The 13846-nt window shown below is 37.4% G+C and overlaps 1 protein-coding gene across 11 annotated transcripts in view; it reads left to right on the top strand.

The window, feature by feature from the left end:
* Nucleotides 1-13846, top strand: part of BCAS3 (BCAS3 microtubule associated cell migration factor) — a 572946-nt gene that overhangs the window by 34613 nt on the left and 524487 nt on the right. For all 11 annotated transcript variants that reach the window (XM_067716301.1, XM_067716302.1, XM_067716299.1 and 8 more), the window contains exon 6: nucleotides 12589-12670. In XM_067716301.1, coding sequence (XP_067572402.1) covers nucleotides 12589-12670 — 82 coding nt within the window. The remainder of the gene's footprint in view (nucleotides 1-12588; nucleotides 12671-13846) is intronic.

Below are 13846 nucleotides of genomic sequence, written 5' to 3'. Positions count from 1 at the left end.
ATGCCTTAAAAAAGAGACTATTTTTTATTTATTTTAAAAAATAAATTTATTTATTTATTTGTGGCTGTGTTGGGTCTTCGTTGCTGTGCGTGGGCTTTTTCTAGTTGTGGCGAGCTGGGGCTACTCTTTGTTGTGGTGCGCGGGCTTCTCATTGTGGTGGCTTCTCTTGTTGTGGAGCACGGGCTCTAGGTGCGCGGCCTTCAGTAGTTGTGGCTCGCAGGTTGTAGAGTGCAGTCTCAGTAGTTGTGGCGCATGGCCTTAGTTGCTCTGTGCATGTGGGATATTCCTGGACCAGGGCTCGAACCCGTGTTCCCTGCATTGGCAGGTAGATTCTTAACCACTGCACCACCAGGGAAGTCCCCCAAAAGACTATCTTTTAGATCAGTTTTAGGTTCATAGTAAAATTGAGCTGAAAGTACGAAGAGTTCCCGTATACCTCCTGTCCCCCCAAACACACAGCCTCCCTGCTATCAGCATTCCACATCAGGAGTGGGGCATTGTTAGAATCGATGAACTGACACTGACACATCATGATCACTAAGAGTCCATGGTTTACATTAGGGTTTACTTCCAGTGTTGTACATGCTATGGGTTTTGACAGATGTATAATGACGTGTACCCACCATTATAGGGTTATACAGAATAATCTCACTGCCCTAAATATCCTCTGTGTTCTGCCTATGTATGCACTGCTCTAAAAGTCTTGTGGGCACCCTTCTCTGGCAACCACTGGTCTTTTTACTGTCCATGTAGTTTTGCCTTTTTCAGAATGTCATATAGCTGGAATCATACAGTATGTAGCCATTTCAGATTGGCTTATTTCACCTAGTAATATGCATTTAAGTTTTCCCCATGTCTTTTCATGGCTTGATAGCGCACTTGTTTCTAGTGCTGGGTAATATTCCACTGTCTGGAGGTACCACTGTTTATTTATGACAGACACTTTTAAAAAATTAAGATATACATACTATAAAATGTACAAATCTCAAGTCTGTAGTTTGATGACTGTTGGTGTGTTTTATATATGTTTATATGCAAATAAGTCAAACTACCATTGAGAACAAAATGTAGAACATTTTTCTTACTCAGAAAGTTCCCCAGTCACTATTAGCCTCAAGGTAATCACTATTCTGACCATAGACTAGCTTTGCCTCATTGAACTTCACATAAGTAGAGGTACACAGTATGTGCTACTTTGTGTCTGTCCTTTGCACTATGTCTTTTAAAAATTCACCCATGTTGTTGCATGTTGCAGTAGTTGTTTTTTAATTTTTATTTATTTTCCTTTTTTCTTTGGCTGCGTCAGGTCTTAGTTGTGGCACACGGGATCTTCGCTCAGGCATGCGAGATCTTTCGTTGTGGTGCGCAGTCTCTTCGTTGTGGTGGGTGCGCTTCTCTCTTGTTGTGGCGTGCGTGTTTTCTCTCTCTAGTTGTGGCACGCGAGCTCTAGGATGTGTAGGCGCTGTAGTTTGTGGCACGCAGGTGCACCCAATAGTTGTGGCACGCGGGCTTAGTTGCCCCGCGGCATGTGGGATCTTAGTTCCTGGACCAGGGATCGAACCTGCGTCCCCTGCATTGGAAGGCGGATTCTTTACCACTGGACCACCAGGGAAACTACTACCAGTAGTTTGTATTTTTAATTTTTTTTCATTACTGGGTTTTATTCCATGGATCGAATGTACCACAGTTTGTTTAGCTCTTCTTTTGATGAGGATTTGTGTTTCTGGCTTCTGGCTATAGTAAATAAAGCTCCTATGAACATAATTGTAGATTTATGTACGTTAGGAGTAGAATTGCTGGGTCATAGGTTAGGCATGTATTTAACTTTATTAGAAATTACCTGGAGTTTTCCAAAGGGGTTGTACCATTACACACTTACATCCACAATATCTGAGAGTTCTAATTGCTCCATTTCCTGCGACCATTGGTTCTGTCAGTCTTTTTTTTTTTTAATAAATTTATTTATTTTTGGCTGCATTGGGTCTTTGTTGCTGTGCGCGGGCTTTGTCTAGTTGTGGCGAGCCGGGACTACTCTTTGTTGCAGTGCAAGGCTTCTCGTTGCAGTGGCTTCTCATTGCAGAGCACGGGCTCTAGGTGCACGGGCTTCAGTAGTTGTGGCTCGCAGCCTCAGTAGTTGTGGCTCGCGGGCTCTAGAGCGCAACCTCAGTAGTTGTGGTGCATGGGCTTAGTTGCTCCACGGCATGTGGGATCTTCCCGGACTAGGGCTCGAACCCGTGTCCCCTCCATTGGCAGGCGGATTCTTAACCACTGTGCCACCAGGGAAGCCCCTGTCAGTCATTTTTTTTATCATCTTGTCAATATTACAAGTTTGTGTGATATCTGTTTTACAGAAGGAAAAAACCTTAGGCTTCTTTTTGATATAATCCGTTTCTCTTTGGTTAGATATCTACTGCAAAGCTATCTTCAATCAACAGATGATATCAGGGTAGGTTTACAATACGAGTATAATATGACAAACTCTTTTAAAAGTGGAAAAAGTCTATAAGCCAAAATTGGCTTATCTGCAGCACTGTTTTCTCTCTTTCCCTTTTCAATTGGACATGTATTCAGCATGAAATAAAATAATGAGTTAAAGGGAATCCAGTTTGTGTGTCTGAGTGATTATGAAGTGTTTATGACAGCTGCTAGGCTGACACTCTCTGTAATGGTGTTACATTGGCTTCTGAACACCTTCCAGTCTGCCTCCAGGCGTGTGTGTCTGTGTAGTCTGAGTGGTTTTACATTAACATCCACCCTGAGTAAGATCTTTTGACTACAGAAGTGTTACTTGCAAATGGAAGATACCATTAGGGCTGCTTCAAAGCTCTGGAATGGTATTTGGATTGGTGATGCTGAAGTAATGGCTCGGGTTTTGAAGTGTAATGTCTAAATCTGCGTTGCATAACCGGAGGAACGTGTGAGTTTAAACTGCTTTTCTTTGATCTTCCTTTCAAAAATCAGGCTGAAGGAGAAAGGTTAAAGTTGCCTTAAAATATTCCTCTCTATGTGTGTAAAAATTTGGAAGTATGAAAATATGATTACAAATTCCATTCATTATTTATGTTCTGCGGTTTTCATATTGTTTTTGAAACTTACTTCCTTCTTGCTTCAAGTTTTGTATTTTGAATTTAGTGTCAAGACCAAAATACAGACTCGGTTGCTGTCTGCTTTATGTGGTTAGCAAATATCTGTTCTATAAGTTGTTAGTCCTCACAAATATGCATTTTAGGTGGTTTTTGTGGTTTGCATTTTTTTCTTGATGGCATACAGAGTAGGTTATGGAGATACTGACACTCTGACATTAACTGAATCATTTGTGGTTAGCTAGGCAGAAATAAAACAAAAAGCTTGTCCCCTCCTTCCTCCTACTTTTAGGAGCTTTCAAAAGAATTACATTTTTACCATTAGGAATACTTTCTTCAATGTGTGCTATCTTAAGTTTTTGATATTGTTGGAGCAGAACTGTAACACATAAAATGACCACCTGGCAGTGACTTGTTCAAGAAAAAAACCCCGAGTTTAAAAACTGTTTTTGAATACAGTATTAATGGAGATTCTGATGCCTCTTTGATCTGGTCATTTAGGGGGAATATTTTTCTCTGTTTCCTTATGTCTAAAATGAAAATATATCATCAGATTGGCTCACAGGGTGAGAGAGAGCTAGAGAGAGAGCTTGCTTTGTAGTGTGATCATTACTCATGTAGCTACGTGCTGTCCTTCTGTTGCTTAGGAACCAAATACCTTAGTATAAGATGATACTTCCCTCTCCTTCCCCTATCTCTTGTTTTATGTTTTTTAATTTTTACCCTTTCTAACTAAAAAAAATATACATATATATATATGTGTGTGTGTATATATATATATGTATTTACCTTTTCTCCTTATTTAAAAAAATTATTGTTGTTACTTTGTAAGTTAAAAAAACTGGCAGGAATTCCCTGACAGTCCAGCGATTAGCACTCCGCAGGCTTCCACTGCAGGGGGCCCGGGTTCTATCCCTGGTTAGCACAGTGTGCCCAGGAAAAAAAGAAAGAGAAAAGACCAGGGCTTTCCTGGTGGTGCAGTGGTTAAGAATCCGCCTGCCAATGCAGGGGACACGGGTTCAAGCCCTGGTCCAGGAAGATCCCACATGCCACGGAGCAACTAAGCCTATGCGCCACAACTACTGAGCCTGCACTGTAGAACCCGCAAGCCACAACTACTGAGCCTGTGTGCCACAACTACTGAAGCCCACACGCCTAGAGCCCATGCTCCGCAACAAGAGAAGCCACTGCAATGAGAAGCCTGCACACTGCAACGAAGAGTAGCCCCAGCTTGCCTCAGCTAGAGAAAGCCCACACATAGCAATGAATACCCAGCGCAGCCAAAAATAAGATAAATAGAATAAGTAAATTTATTTAAAAAAAAAGAACACCAAAAACTGTCATGAACCAGTCTTCATTTTAAAGAACTTCATCAGTTCAGTTGTGTTGTATGTATGATTACTACATGTGAAACAATTAGCAAAGTGATAACTTATATACTTGTTTATTTAAATAGACCAAGTAAGGTCCTTTTGTTACTTTGGGAACTGAATTAATTAGTGTAAAATGTTATCGGCTCTTCGCTCCTCCCATCTCTCTATATTTTTACCTTTTATCCCTATTTTGGGTGGGGTGGGTATTAAGGAAGGTTAAAATTTATTTGTGGAATTTTCACATTTTTCATATATATGAAAATAAACACTAATATACTATTTTTAAAGCAGTTTTAGGTTTACATAAAAGTTGAGCAGAAAGTACAGAGAATTTCCATGTATCCCTCATCCCCTGCATTTTCCCCTATTAACATCTTGCATTAGTGATGCGCCACGTGGCTTACAAGATCTTAGTTCCTGGACTAGGGATCGAACCTTAGCCCACGGCAGTGAAAGTGCTGAGTCCTAACCACTGGACCACCAGGGAATTCCCGAGGTACATTTGTTAAAATTGGTGAACCAGTATTGACACATTATTAACTATAATAGTCCATAGTTTACATTTTTCTCCTTAACGAAAAAGTTTTATTTGTTATTACTTTTTAACTTTAATGAAGCACTGTTCTTATTAAGGACTTCATTTCAACTCTGTCTATGTGGCTGGTACATGTGAGACAATTAGAATAGATTGATAATTCTACATTTGTTTATTTAAATGGACAGTTTTTACGTCACTCTTGGTAAGAAAACCTGTTGCAGGTAAAAACATTACATTAACCCAGAAAGGCTGGATTGAGCGTGGGATATTTGCCGGCGAGAGTGGCGACTGCCTTGATCTTGAGTGGGAGTGTGAAGACCAGTGTGATGAAACCTGCTGCCCAGATGAGGTGCTGCTTGCCACTCTGATAGTAGTCCTTTTCTTGAGAGCTGAAAAGCTTAGGAAGTAATATACCAGTGGGTTCAATAATGAATTGTACCAAAATGTGTTTTATGATGTGGTGTTATAACAAATTTCCAGGTATTAAATGTTAACAACATGTTTTGAAAACAGGGAGGCAAAGGCAAATTAAGTACCATTAAGATTGAATAATGATGCCAACATAGACTTAGTCGTTTATTTATCAGTTCATTCATTTAACAAGCATCTTCTTGATTTAACTCTCTTGCTTCATATTTTAAATATACAGTTTAACACCTTTGCTTTGTTAGATAGATATGTCATTACCCGTATTTTAAAGCCAAACTCAGATTTAGCAAATTTGTATAGTTTATAAACAGAAGTCCAGTTTATTTTCTATTGTAATAAACTGTTGGAACCGTTGATGTTGCTGATGTGATCTTTGTAACTGATTATCTGTCATACTGTACGCAGTTGGCATTGTTGCCATAGGCCATGCATGATTTTGGGAAAAGAATAAAACTTTCAGGGTCTTACCTGTGGGCTGCTTTTACTCTCTTTGATTTTCCAAGTGGAATCAGAGGCATTACTTTTTGGAAAGCTCAGGTGTGAAAGATATTTTTGACTGAAAGTCAGGATGTGCTTGAGATAAACACAAAGAATTCTTTTTCCGATGTCTTTTATGTCTGATGGCTTGGTCTTTTTTTTTTTTTTAAGAAGATGTTGTGGGTAGGAGTTTATTAATTAATTAATTTATATTTGCTGTGTTGCGTCTTCATTTCTGTGCGAGGTCTTTCTCTAGTTGTGGCAAGCGGGGGCCACTCTTCATCGCGGTGCACGGGCCTCTCACTATGGCGGCCTCTCTTGTTGCGGAGCACAGGCTCTAGACACGCAGGCTCAGTAGTTGTGGCTCACGGGCCCAGTTGCTCCGCTCCATGTGGGATCCTCTCAGACCAGGACTCGAACCCGTGTCCCCTGCATTAGCAGGCAGATTCTCAACCACTGCGCCACCAGGGAAGCCCTTGGTCTTTTAATTTATATTTCCAGTGTAAAAATCCCTACTGTATGTGATGTAGCCATTTTGAAAAATAGGTAAATTAATACCTCTTTTTAAGTTTTTTAGAGATTAAACCTTGCTGATGTATTTATCAAGGAAAAAACCTGCTAATCATACCTTTTGTATTCGAACTGCTTGAGTTATAGGGGAAAGATAGTAATTTTTGTATGTTTCCTATCTTTAATAGGGACTGAATTTGCTTTGAATGTTTACAAATCAACATTTTTCCACTTCAAGGGCTATCATTTTTTTATAACCCAATCATTGTACCTTATATGGGGGGAGAGATTGCTTATTACTGGATTTGGAATTAAGATATGAATTCAGTTAGGTATAAAAAGCTCTAGTTTTTCCAGAGCTGCTGAAATGAGTTCTTGAATTCAGTCATAATGCTGGAAATCAAGGGTCCTCCAGGATAAAACTCTTACATCATGAGCCCTGATGGAGGGCCACTATAATAAAGCCTGTTTGTTTATTTAGTTTGAGGCAGCATTGCTTTTCCAAAGGAGGCTAATTTATGCATTTTACTCACTGTGCATAATAGATCTAAATCAAAAATTTATTAAAATCAGGCAAATATATTGGGCAAGAGACTTTATCAGACTGCTCATGAGAGAGTATAACTAAATTCCAATAATAATATGAAAGGGTGAAACCTCCTTTGAAGAAAATGCAAATTAAAATGACGGTGAGAATCCCACTGAACATCCACCAGAATGACACCAACTGTTGGATGTGGAGCAGGTTGAGAACTCTTTTACACTGGTAAATTGTTCAGTTACTGTTGTTAAAATCTACAAAATATGCACAAAATATGCACAGAAGCAACTTCAGTAGTATATACCCAAAAGAAATACTTAAATATGGTCACTAAATGCCATGTGCAAGAATATTCATAGTAATCTTCCTTATGATGTTACCAGTTAAAAAATGGTAAAATCATGACACTCATACAACTGTAAAATGGACATGTGTCATAGATTTTATTTAACTTATTAATGAGGTGTTGGACAAGTTAACGCCGGTTCAAAGGAGAATCTGACGAACAGATATAGGGAATTAGGAATGCTGAAATGACCCTGTTAAGAGATGCAAACCTAGCTAATAGCCTGTTGGGAAAGTGTATACTGCTTGGAATCTTTTTTATGAGTGGAATTCAATTGTATATCTACTAAACAAGTTTCATTTGCATTTCTGTGGGCAAGAGTCAATTGCCTTACTATTCGTTTTCTACAACTTACAGTATTGTAAAATAGCCCAGTCAAGACAAAGGTGCAGATTCTTATAGAATCAAATAATCCCAAAGGATCCACTATATAACTCTTGGTAATCCACTGGAAGAACACACAGTAATCTTTTTCCCATTTGAAAGTTTGTTGCAATTTTTCCTGACATCTTATGAGCCCAAAACTAGAAACAACCTAGAAGTCCAGCAACCAACAGTAGAACAGATAAATTGTGGTCTTTTCATGCAATGGGAATCTATATAGCAACAGAAATAAAAAACTACGATCATATGCAACAATACAAATGAATTTCACAGGCATGTAATGTGTGAAAGAAGCCATTCACAAGAGAGTACATACTACGTGATTCCATTTAAATAAATTTGAAGAAGTAAAACTTATGTGTGAGAAGTGTTAGAAGTCAAGATAGTGGTTATGGTTATTCTTGCCTTGGGTTTGTGAGTGCGAAGGGGTGTGGAGGGACCTTCTGAGTATCTGTAATGTTCTGTTTCTTGATGTCTCTGCTGGTAACAGAGGTGTATTAACATTGAAAATTCATTAAGCTGTACATATACCTAAGATGTATGTATTACTGCTAAGTCTGTTATCTTTCAGTAAAGTTTGCTAAAAAGAATCAATTGGAGACCACAATTCTCCATTTGACCAGTGTCTAAAAGGGAAGTTGGGGGTGTAAATATGTACTATTGTCCTAATTCTGTGTCTTTGTAGAGCATAATTATTATTGTCCTTTGTGTTTGATTGAATTTTCTATTTTGTAGTCAGATGCCTTTGAAAAGTCATCAGGATTTCAGAAATAAGTTTGGTTCTGAGGGCTAGATGACCTTCATGTGCTTTCAGAATTCTCTAAAAGCACTTATAAAGCCCCCCTCCCCCCCCAGCTTTTATAGCCTTTTCTCTGTGTGTATGATTGTCTCGGCTGTTATAATTTCCTTTTGCCTTAGGTTGAGCTGTGAGATTCTAAACTTGTACTCCCCCCCACCCCTTTTTGGTTTGGTATGTAATTTGCATATTTTCACCATGTGAAAGCTATTTTCTATGGTTGGAAAAGATTTTTTTCCAACAGTGTGAACAAATCATTCTTTGTTCTCCTTATTGTGCCTCCAAACTGGTACGTCCGGTTTATGCTCCAAACGACAAAAGCCTGTCATCAGAAATTAAAATGCCAGTAAGAACAAAGGCAGAGACCCATGAGGAACTATTGGAGAGGTTTCCTCCCTGTTTGCTCCTCTCCCCAAGTTACTGCAGTTGCCAGGAAGTTGGAACATTGCTTGATACACGCCTTCCTTGTAGTTCTACCCTTGTATTTATTATTGTTGGTTTAAAAGTGAACTTAGAGCTCCTGGTAATTCTTCTCAGGATCAGTAAAATCCTCATCTCAGAGATTCTTTGCTGTTTTCAATGAGCTCTTTCTAAGAAATCTAAAAATCACTTTGAAAGCCTTAAAAAAACTTCATCAGTTTTGACATTTATTTGAGAGCAAAATTGCCAGTGAACATACTGTATAAAATGATTAGAGGCAATTGAAAACGGCAGCTAAAGCGGAGCCTATAAGGACATAGCCATTCTCTCTGTGTCCTACCTAAAATGTGCACGTCTTATCTATATACACGTTATTAGCACTGTCTCTGTTCTGAACTTGTATTCCAGTATAGAGTTTGCCTATATTATTGGGAGAGTTCTCTCCTCTGGGAAGTTTGACATTTGTGACTCACTTAGGATACTTTAGAATTATGCTTCTAACAATTTTGATTTTAACATATTCACAAACTTCTATACATAGTAATAGTGCTTCCCCCCACCTCCCTTCCCTGATGTGATAATTAAAGATTCTAGGACCTTAACTTAGAGGTAATGAAGGATCGGCAATGAATGTGGAGATGCGTTTTGTAATCACGCCTAATGTTTTTTGTCTTACCTGTTGCTGTACATTTAAAGAGGGATTTAGAGTAGAAGCTTAGAATAGAATAGGGCATTTAGGTTTGTTTTAAAAGCCGTTATGCTCAAAAGCATGGTGTGTTCAGATTTCAGAATGTTTTTGTATATCAAAGTAAGCTCTTGGGTATTAAATCCAGTGATAACAAACGTTTATCATATTGTGAATAGGCCAAGACAGGTTTGTTTTATTCTTTATTGTTTAGTATAATTTAGTATAGCAGCTCAGTTAAATGTGATTAGACTTTTTAGCTTTAAGGCTTTATTTGATAGGACCAAAAGCTAAATGCTAGACTTGTGGCATATGGAAATAATAGTACAGAGCAGTGAATTTTGTGTTAGAATACTATGATTTGTTATAGGTATAAACCTTATTTGTGAGAGGTGGTTTTCATTACTCTGAATTATAATGTCAGTGCAATTTCTACAGTATTGTTTTTTTTAAATTTTAATTTTATTTATTTTTATATTTATTTTTTAATTTTTGGCTGTGCTGGGTCTTCGTTTCTGTGCGAGGGCTTTCTCTAGTTGCGGCAAGTGGGGGCGTCTTTTCATCGCAGCGCGCGGGCCTCTCACTATCGCGGCCTCTCTTGTTGCGGAGCACAGGCTCCAGACGCGCAGGCTCAGTAGTTGTGGCTCATGGGCCTAGTTGCTCCGCGGCATGTGGGATCTTCCCAGACCAGGGCTCGAACCCGTGTCCCCTGCATTGGCAGGCAGATTCTCAACCACTGCGCCACCAGGGAAGCCCTACAGTATTGTTTTATAATTTATTTTTCATTGCGTTCTTAGTAGAAATAGTATGTATATTGAAGAATACTGTTTATCCATTGCCTAACAAACAACCTCTTTTCAAAAAGTAAATGACTTGGCAGCTTTGGAGGTAGCCAGTAATGCATCTATAATGTAATTGGACTGTATTAGTGATTTACCTTTCGGTGAAAGTGTTCTTAAAATCAAAGAGGTGATGGTAATTTTTGGATTTCAGAGAATGTGTGATTTACTGCATTGGGTGGGAGATTGAACAAAGTGACCCTTTAAGGATTTTTCTAAACTGAAAATTCTGTTCTATAAGAATAAAATGTGGACTTAGGAGCTGCAGTATATAATGGCAATGGTATTTTATTTAGAAAATTAATGTTTACAGAGGAATTTGTAGAGAGGTAAATTTAAGAAGTAAATTTAAGTTTGCTATACTGAGTTTGTAGCTTTTGTGTGTTTAATTGGTGATAGGTGGTGCTATTGTTGCATAGTTAGTGGGAAGAGCCTAGCATTCCTCGTATCTTCTGCTTCCCAAGTGCTATAGAGGGATTTGCCATTGTGGCCAATAAATACATTGTAATAATTTTTATAAGCTAAATGAATATGATGGCTCTTTAAGAGACAAAAATATTTACAGTTTGCAGCTCTTAAATTCGGGTAGAAGAGAAGCTGAAGATCTAAAAAAGTAGTTAATCTAAAAGACAGCTCTGCAGATTTATAGTTTAATATTGGAAGATTGATAAGCCTTTTATAATGTATACAATGATGATATTTTAAACTCCTTGTTTGGCAGGCCTATTTTTAAAAAATACCATCAGCGTGTTTATGGAATGTTTATCATTTTTATATCTGTTGTAAGTTCTTAGGTATTTAGAACGAGTTATTTCTATATCTGTTGTAAGTTTTCGGGTATTTAGAATGAGTTTTATAATATTTGCCATTTTCCCTATCTGATATTACATATTCCATCAAACACTTGAGAATTAAGAAAATGTATTGGGAACTACATTACCACTTATAGTAATCTGGAAAGCCTTTCTTAACATTATGATTTAATATGTTCAGTATTTCAATTAGCAAATTGTTCTTTGGAACCACTAATTCTGAAAAGCAGTTGTTTTCACACTTGACACAAATATTAGAATACCTCTTTTACTTTGGGATTAATAGGCTGCTGTACATCTGAGGAACAGATCTGATATTACTGAAAATGAACGGACATTCATACGTGTTTGATCTATGTGTGTAAGAAGAATAATGACATTTAAAGATGCGTACATATTTTTTTATGCATAGAATACTGAAATTTAAAGCATCTTGAGGTCCTTTAGCACCTTTATAGTCTCAGCTTATAAATGCAAAGGAATATAGGCTTAGAGGAGGTAGGGGAAATGTGGAGATGTTGGTCAAACGGTGCAAAGTTGCAGTTTTGTAAGATGTACAAGTCAGGGGACGTAATGTTCAGGCATGATGACTGCAGTTAATACTATATTGAAGACTGGAAAGATAGATTTCAGATACTCTTATCACACACAGAAGGTAAGTCTGAGGAAGTGACTGTGGTAATCATTTCACCATATATATGTATATCAAATCTTCATGTTGTATACCTAAATGTATACAATATTTACTAAAATATATTTAGAAAAGAAAATAAGTAATAAAGGTTTATAGAGGTTAAATGATTTACTCAACGTAGTTAACAGGTTGGGTTGCAGAACCATAACTGGCAACTAGGTCATTTACCCTCCACCTCAGTGTTCTTTGCAACATGTTTTGCTCTTTTTCATTTATAACAATTTGCGAAAGTTACTACAACATTTAAGTTCTGCTTTTCAGAATGCTAAGAATATTTATGTTTTTCTTACATAGAAAACTGAATACTAATTAAAAAAATCAGAGTTGCTTTGCTCTGAAATGGAAGGCAGTCACATAGGAACCGAGCAGACTTTAACAAACTGGTAGTTTATTAAAGATAAAAATTACAGGTTTTCAGAACAGACCTTTTATTTTCCTATTCATATTAAGTGCATGCTCTTATAATTTTCTAAAAATATTTATGATAATTTAAGGTATTAATATACTTAATGTGTATGGTCAGCCATAAATAGGTGTGTGAATGTACATATACTACATTTCAGACCAAAAATCGTGATAAAAATTCAGGAGATCTTGTTTTTGTATAATAATGTTCTGACCTGCATTTTCATTTACTGAATTTTTTTTCTGTCTTCTGCAGATCAGTGGGGAAGCACAGGAGCTTTTTTCTGTTCGACATGGCCCAATTCGAGCAGCTAGAATCTTGCCTGCTCCACAGTTTGGTGAGTGTAGCCCTTAAGAAGAAACAAATCATTCAGAAAGAGGTTTCTCTTTTATTGGTCTTGGACAACAGACAGCAAGAATGATAACTAAAGTCTGTTTTCCTCCACGTGTCCATACTCCTTCCCCTCCTCCCTCCAAGATAAACTCTTAGTTCTGTCAGTTGAGATGGAAATAGGTAATCTTAACCAATTCAGTATGGCCATTCACTTTCTGCTGCGGTTTTGATTTATCTTCCTCCTCTTTGATCTCCATTTAGTTTCTGACATTGCTGGCTCTTTCTTGAAGCCCTCTTCTCTCTTGGTTTTCATGGCAGTGCTCTTCCCATATCCCTTCCTTGCTGACTGTGCCGCTTTTGTTATGTTTCTGGTTTAGCTTACTTCTGTGGGTATTCCCCAAGTCTCTGTTGTTCTCAGTGTCTTTGCTCCTCTTAGTTATACTTACTGCCTTGAAGAGCTTGGTTTTCACCATTATCTCGATTGTAGATGGGTCTGTTGTCTGTATTTACAGCTATGGCAGAAGTACAGCTTCGGGCTTTTGACCTTGGATCTCTGCTTTAATAATGAAAACTTCTTAATGTTGTATTTAAATATTATGTATTTTTAAAATTAAAAAATCAGATATATGGTTAAATTACATCTGTTATTTGGAAGCGTAATTCCCAACTCTTTAATGATCTGAGCTTTCTAAGGGTTGTATTTTCTCTTTAATTTGCCTATGTTCACTCAGTAATGCTTTTGTATGTGCACTAAAAGCAATCATATTAATATCATTTGCATACTTAAAAAGAGGATATTAAAATATTTTAATGCTATTATATTTTTCAAGTTTGTACAGAAGTTGGGAAATCTTCCTGATAATACTTCTTTATGCAGTTATTTCTCTACATTGGTGAGAATGATGTTTATTAAAATGTACTACTATTTGCATAACTAATGTTAGGGATTAATTTAATTATTAAATCTACTTAATTGAAATAGTAAGGGTGGAGGTAATAAGGCAACAATATCCTGCAGTCACGTGGAGATTTTTCCTTGTTATTGAACTGTATGGCATCTACAGTTATCAACTTTGTCTCTGCTTTACACTCTCTGTTTTCTGTTGCATTTGTGTTTTGGTGAAATTTTTGACAAAGAAGATTGTTTTGGAATAACCAGCCTCACTGGATGGTTGGAATC

The sequence above is a fragment of the Pseudorca crassidens genome, chromosome 19 (genome assembly GCF_039906515.1).
Source record: "Pseudorca crassidens isolate mPseCra1 chromosome 19, mPseCra1.hap1, whole genome shotgun sequence".
NCBI classification, from domain to species: Eukaryota; Metazoa; Chordata; class Mammalia; order Artiodactyla; family Delphinidae; genus Pseudorca; species Pseudorca crassidens.
This window is presented reverse-complemented; position numbering and strand designations above follow the sequence as displayed.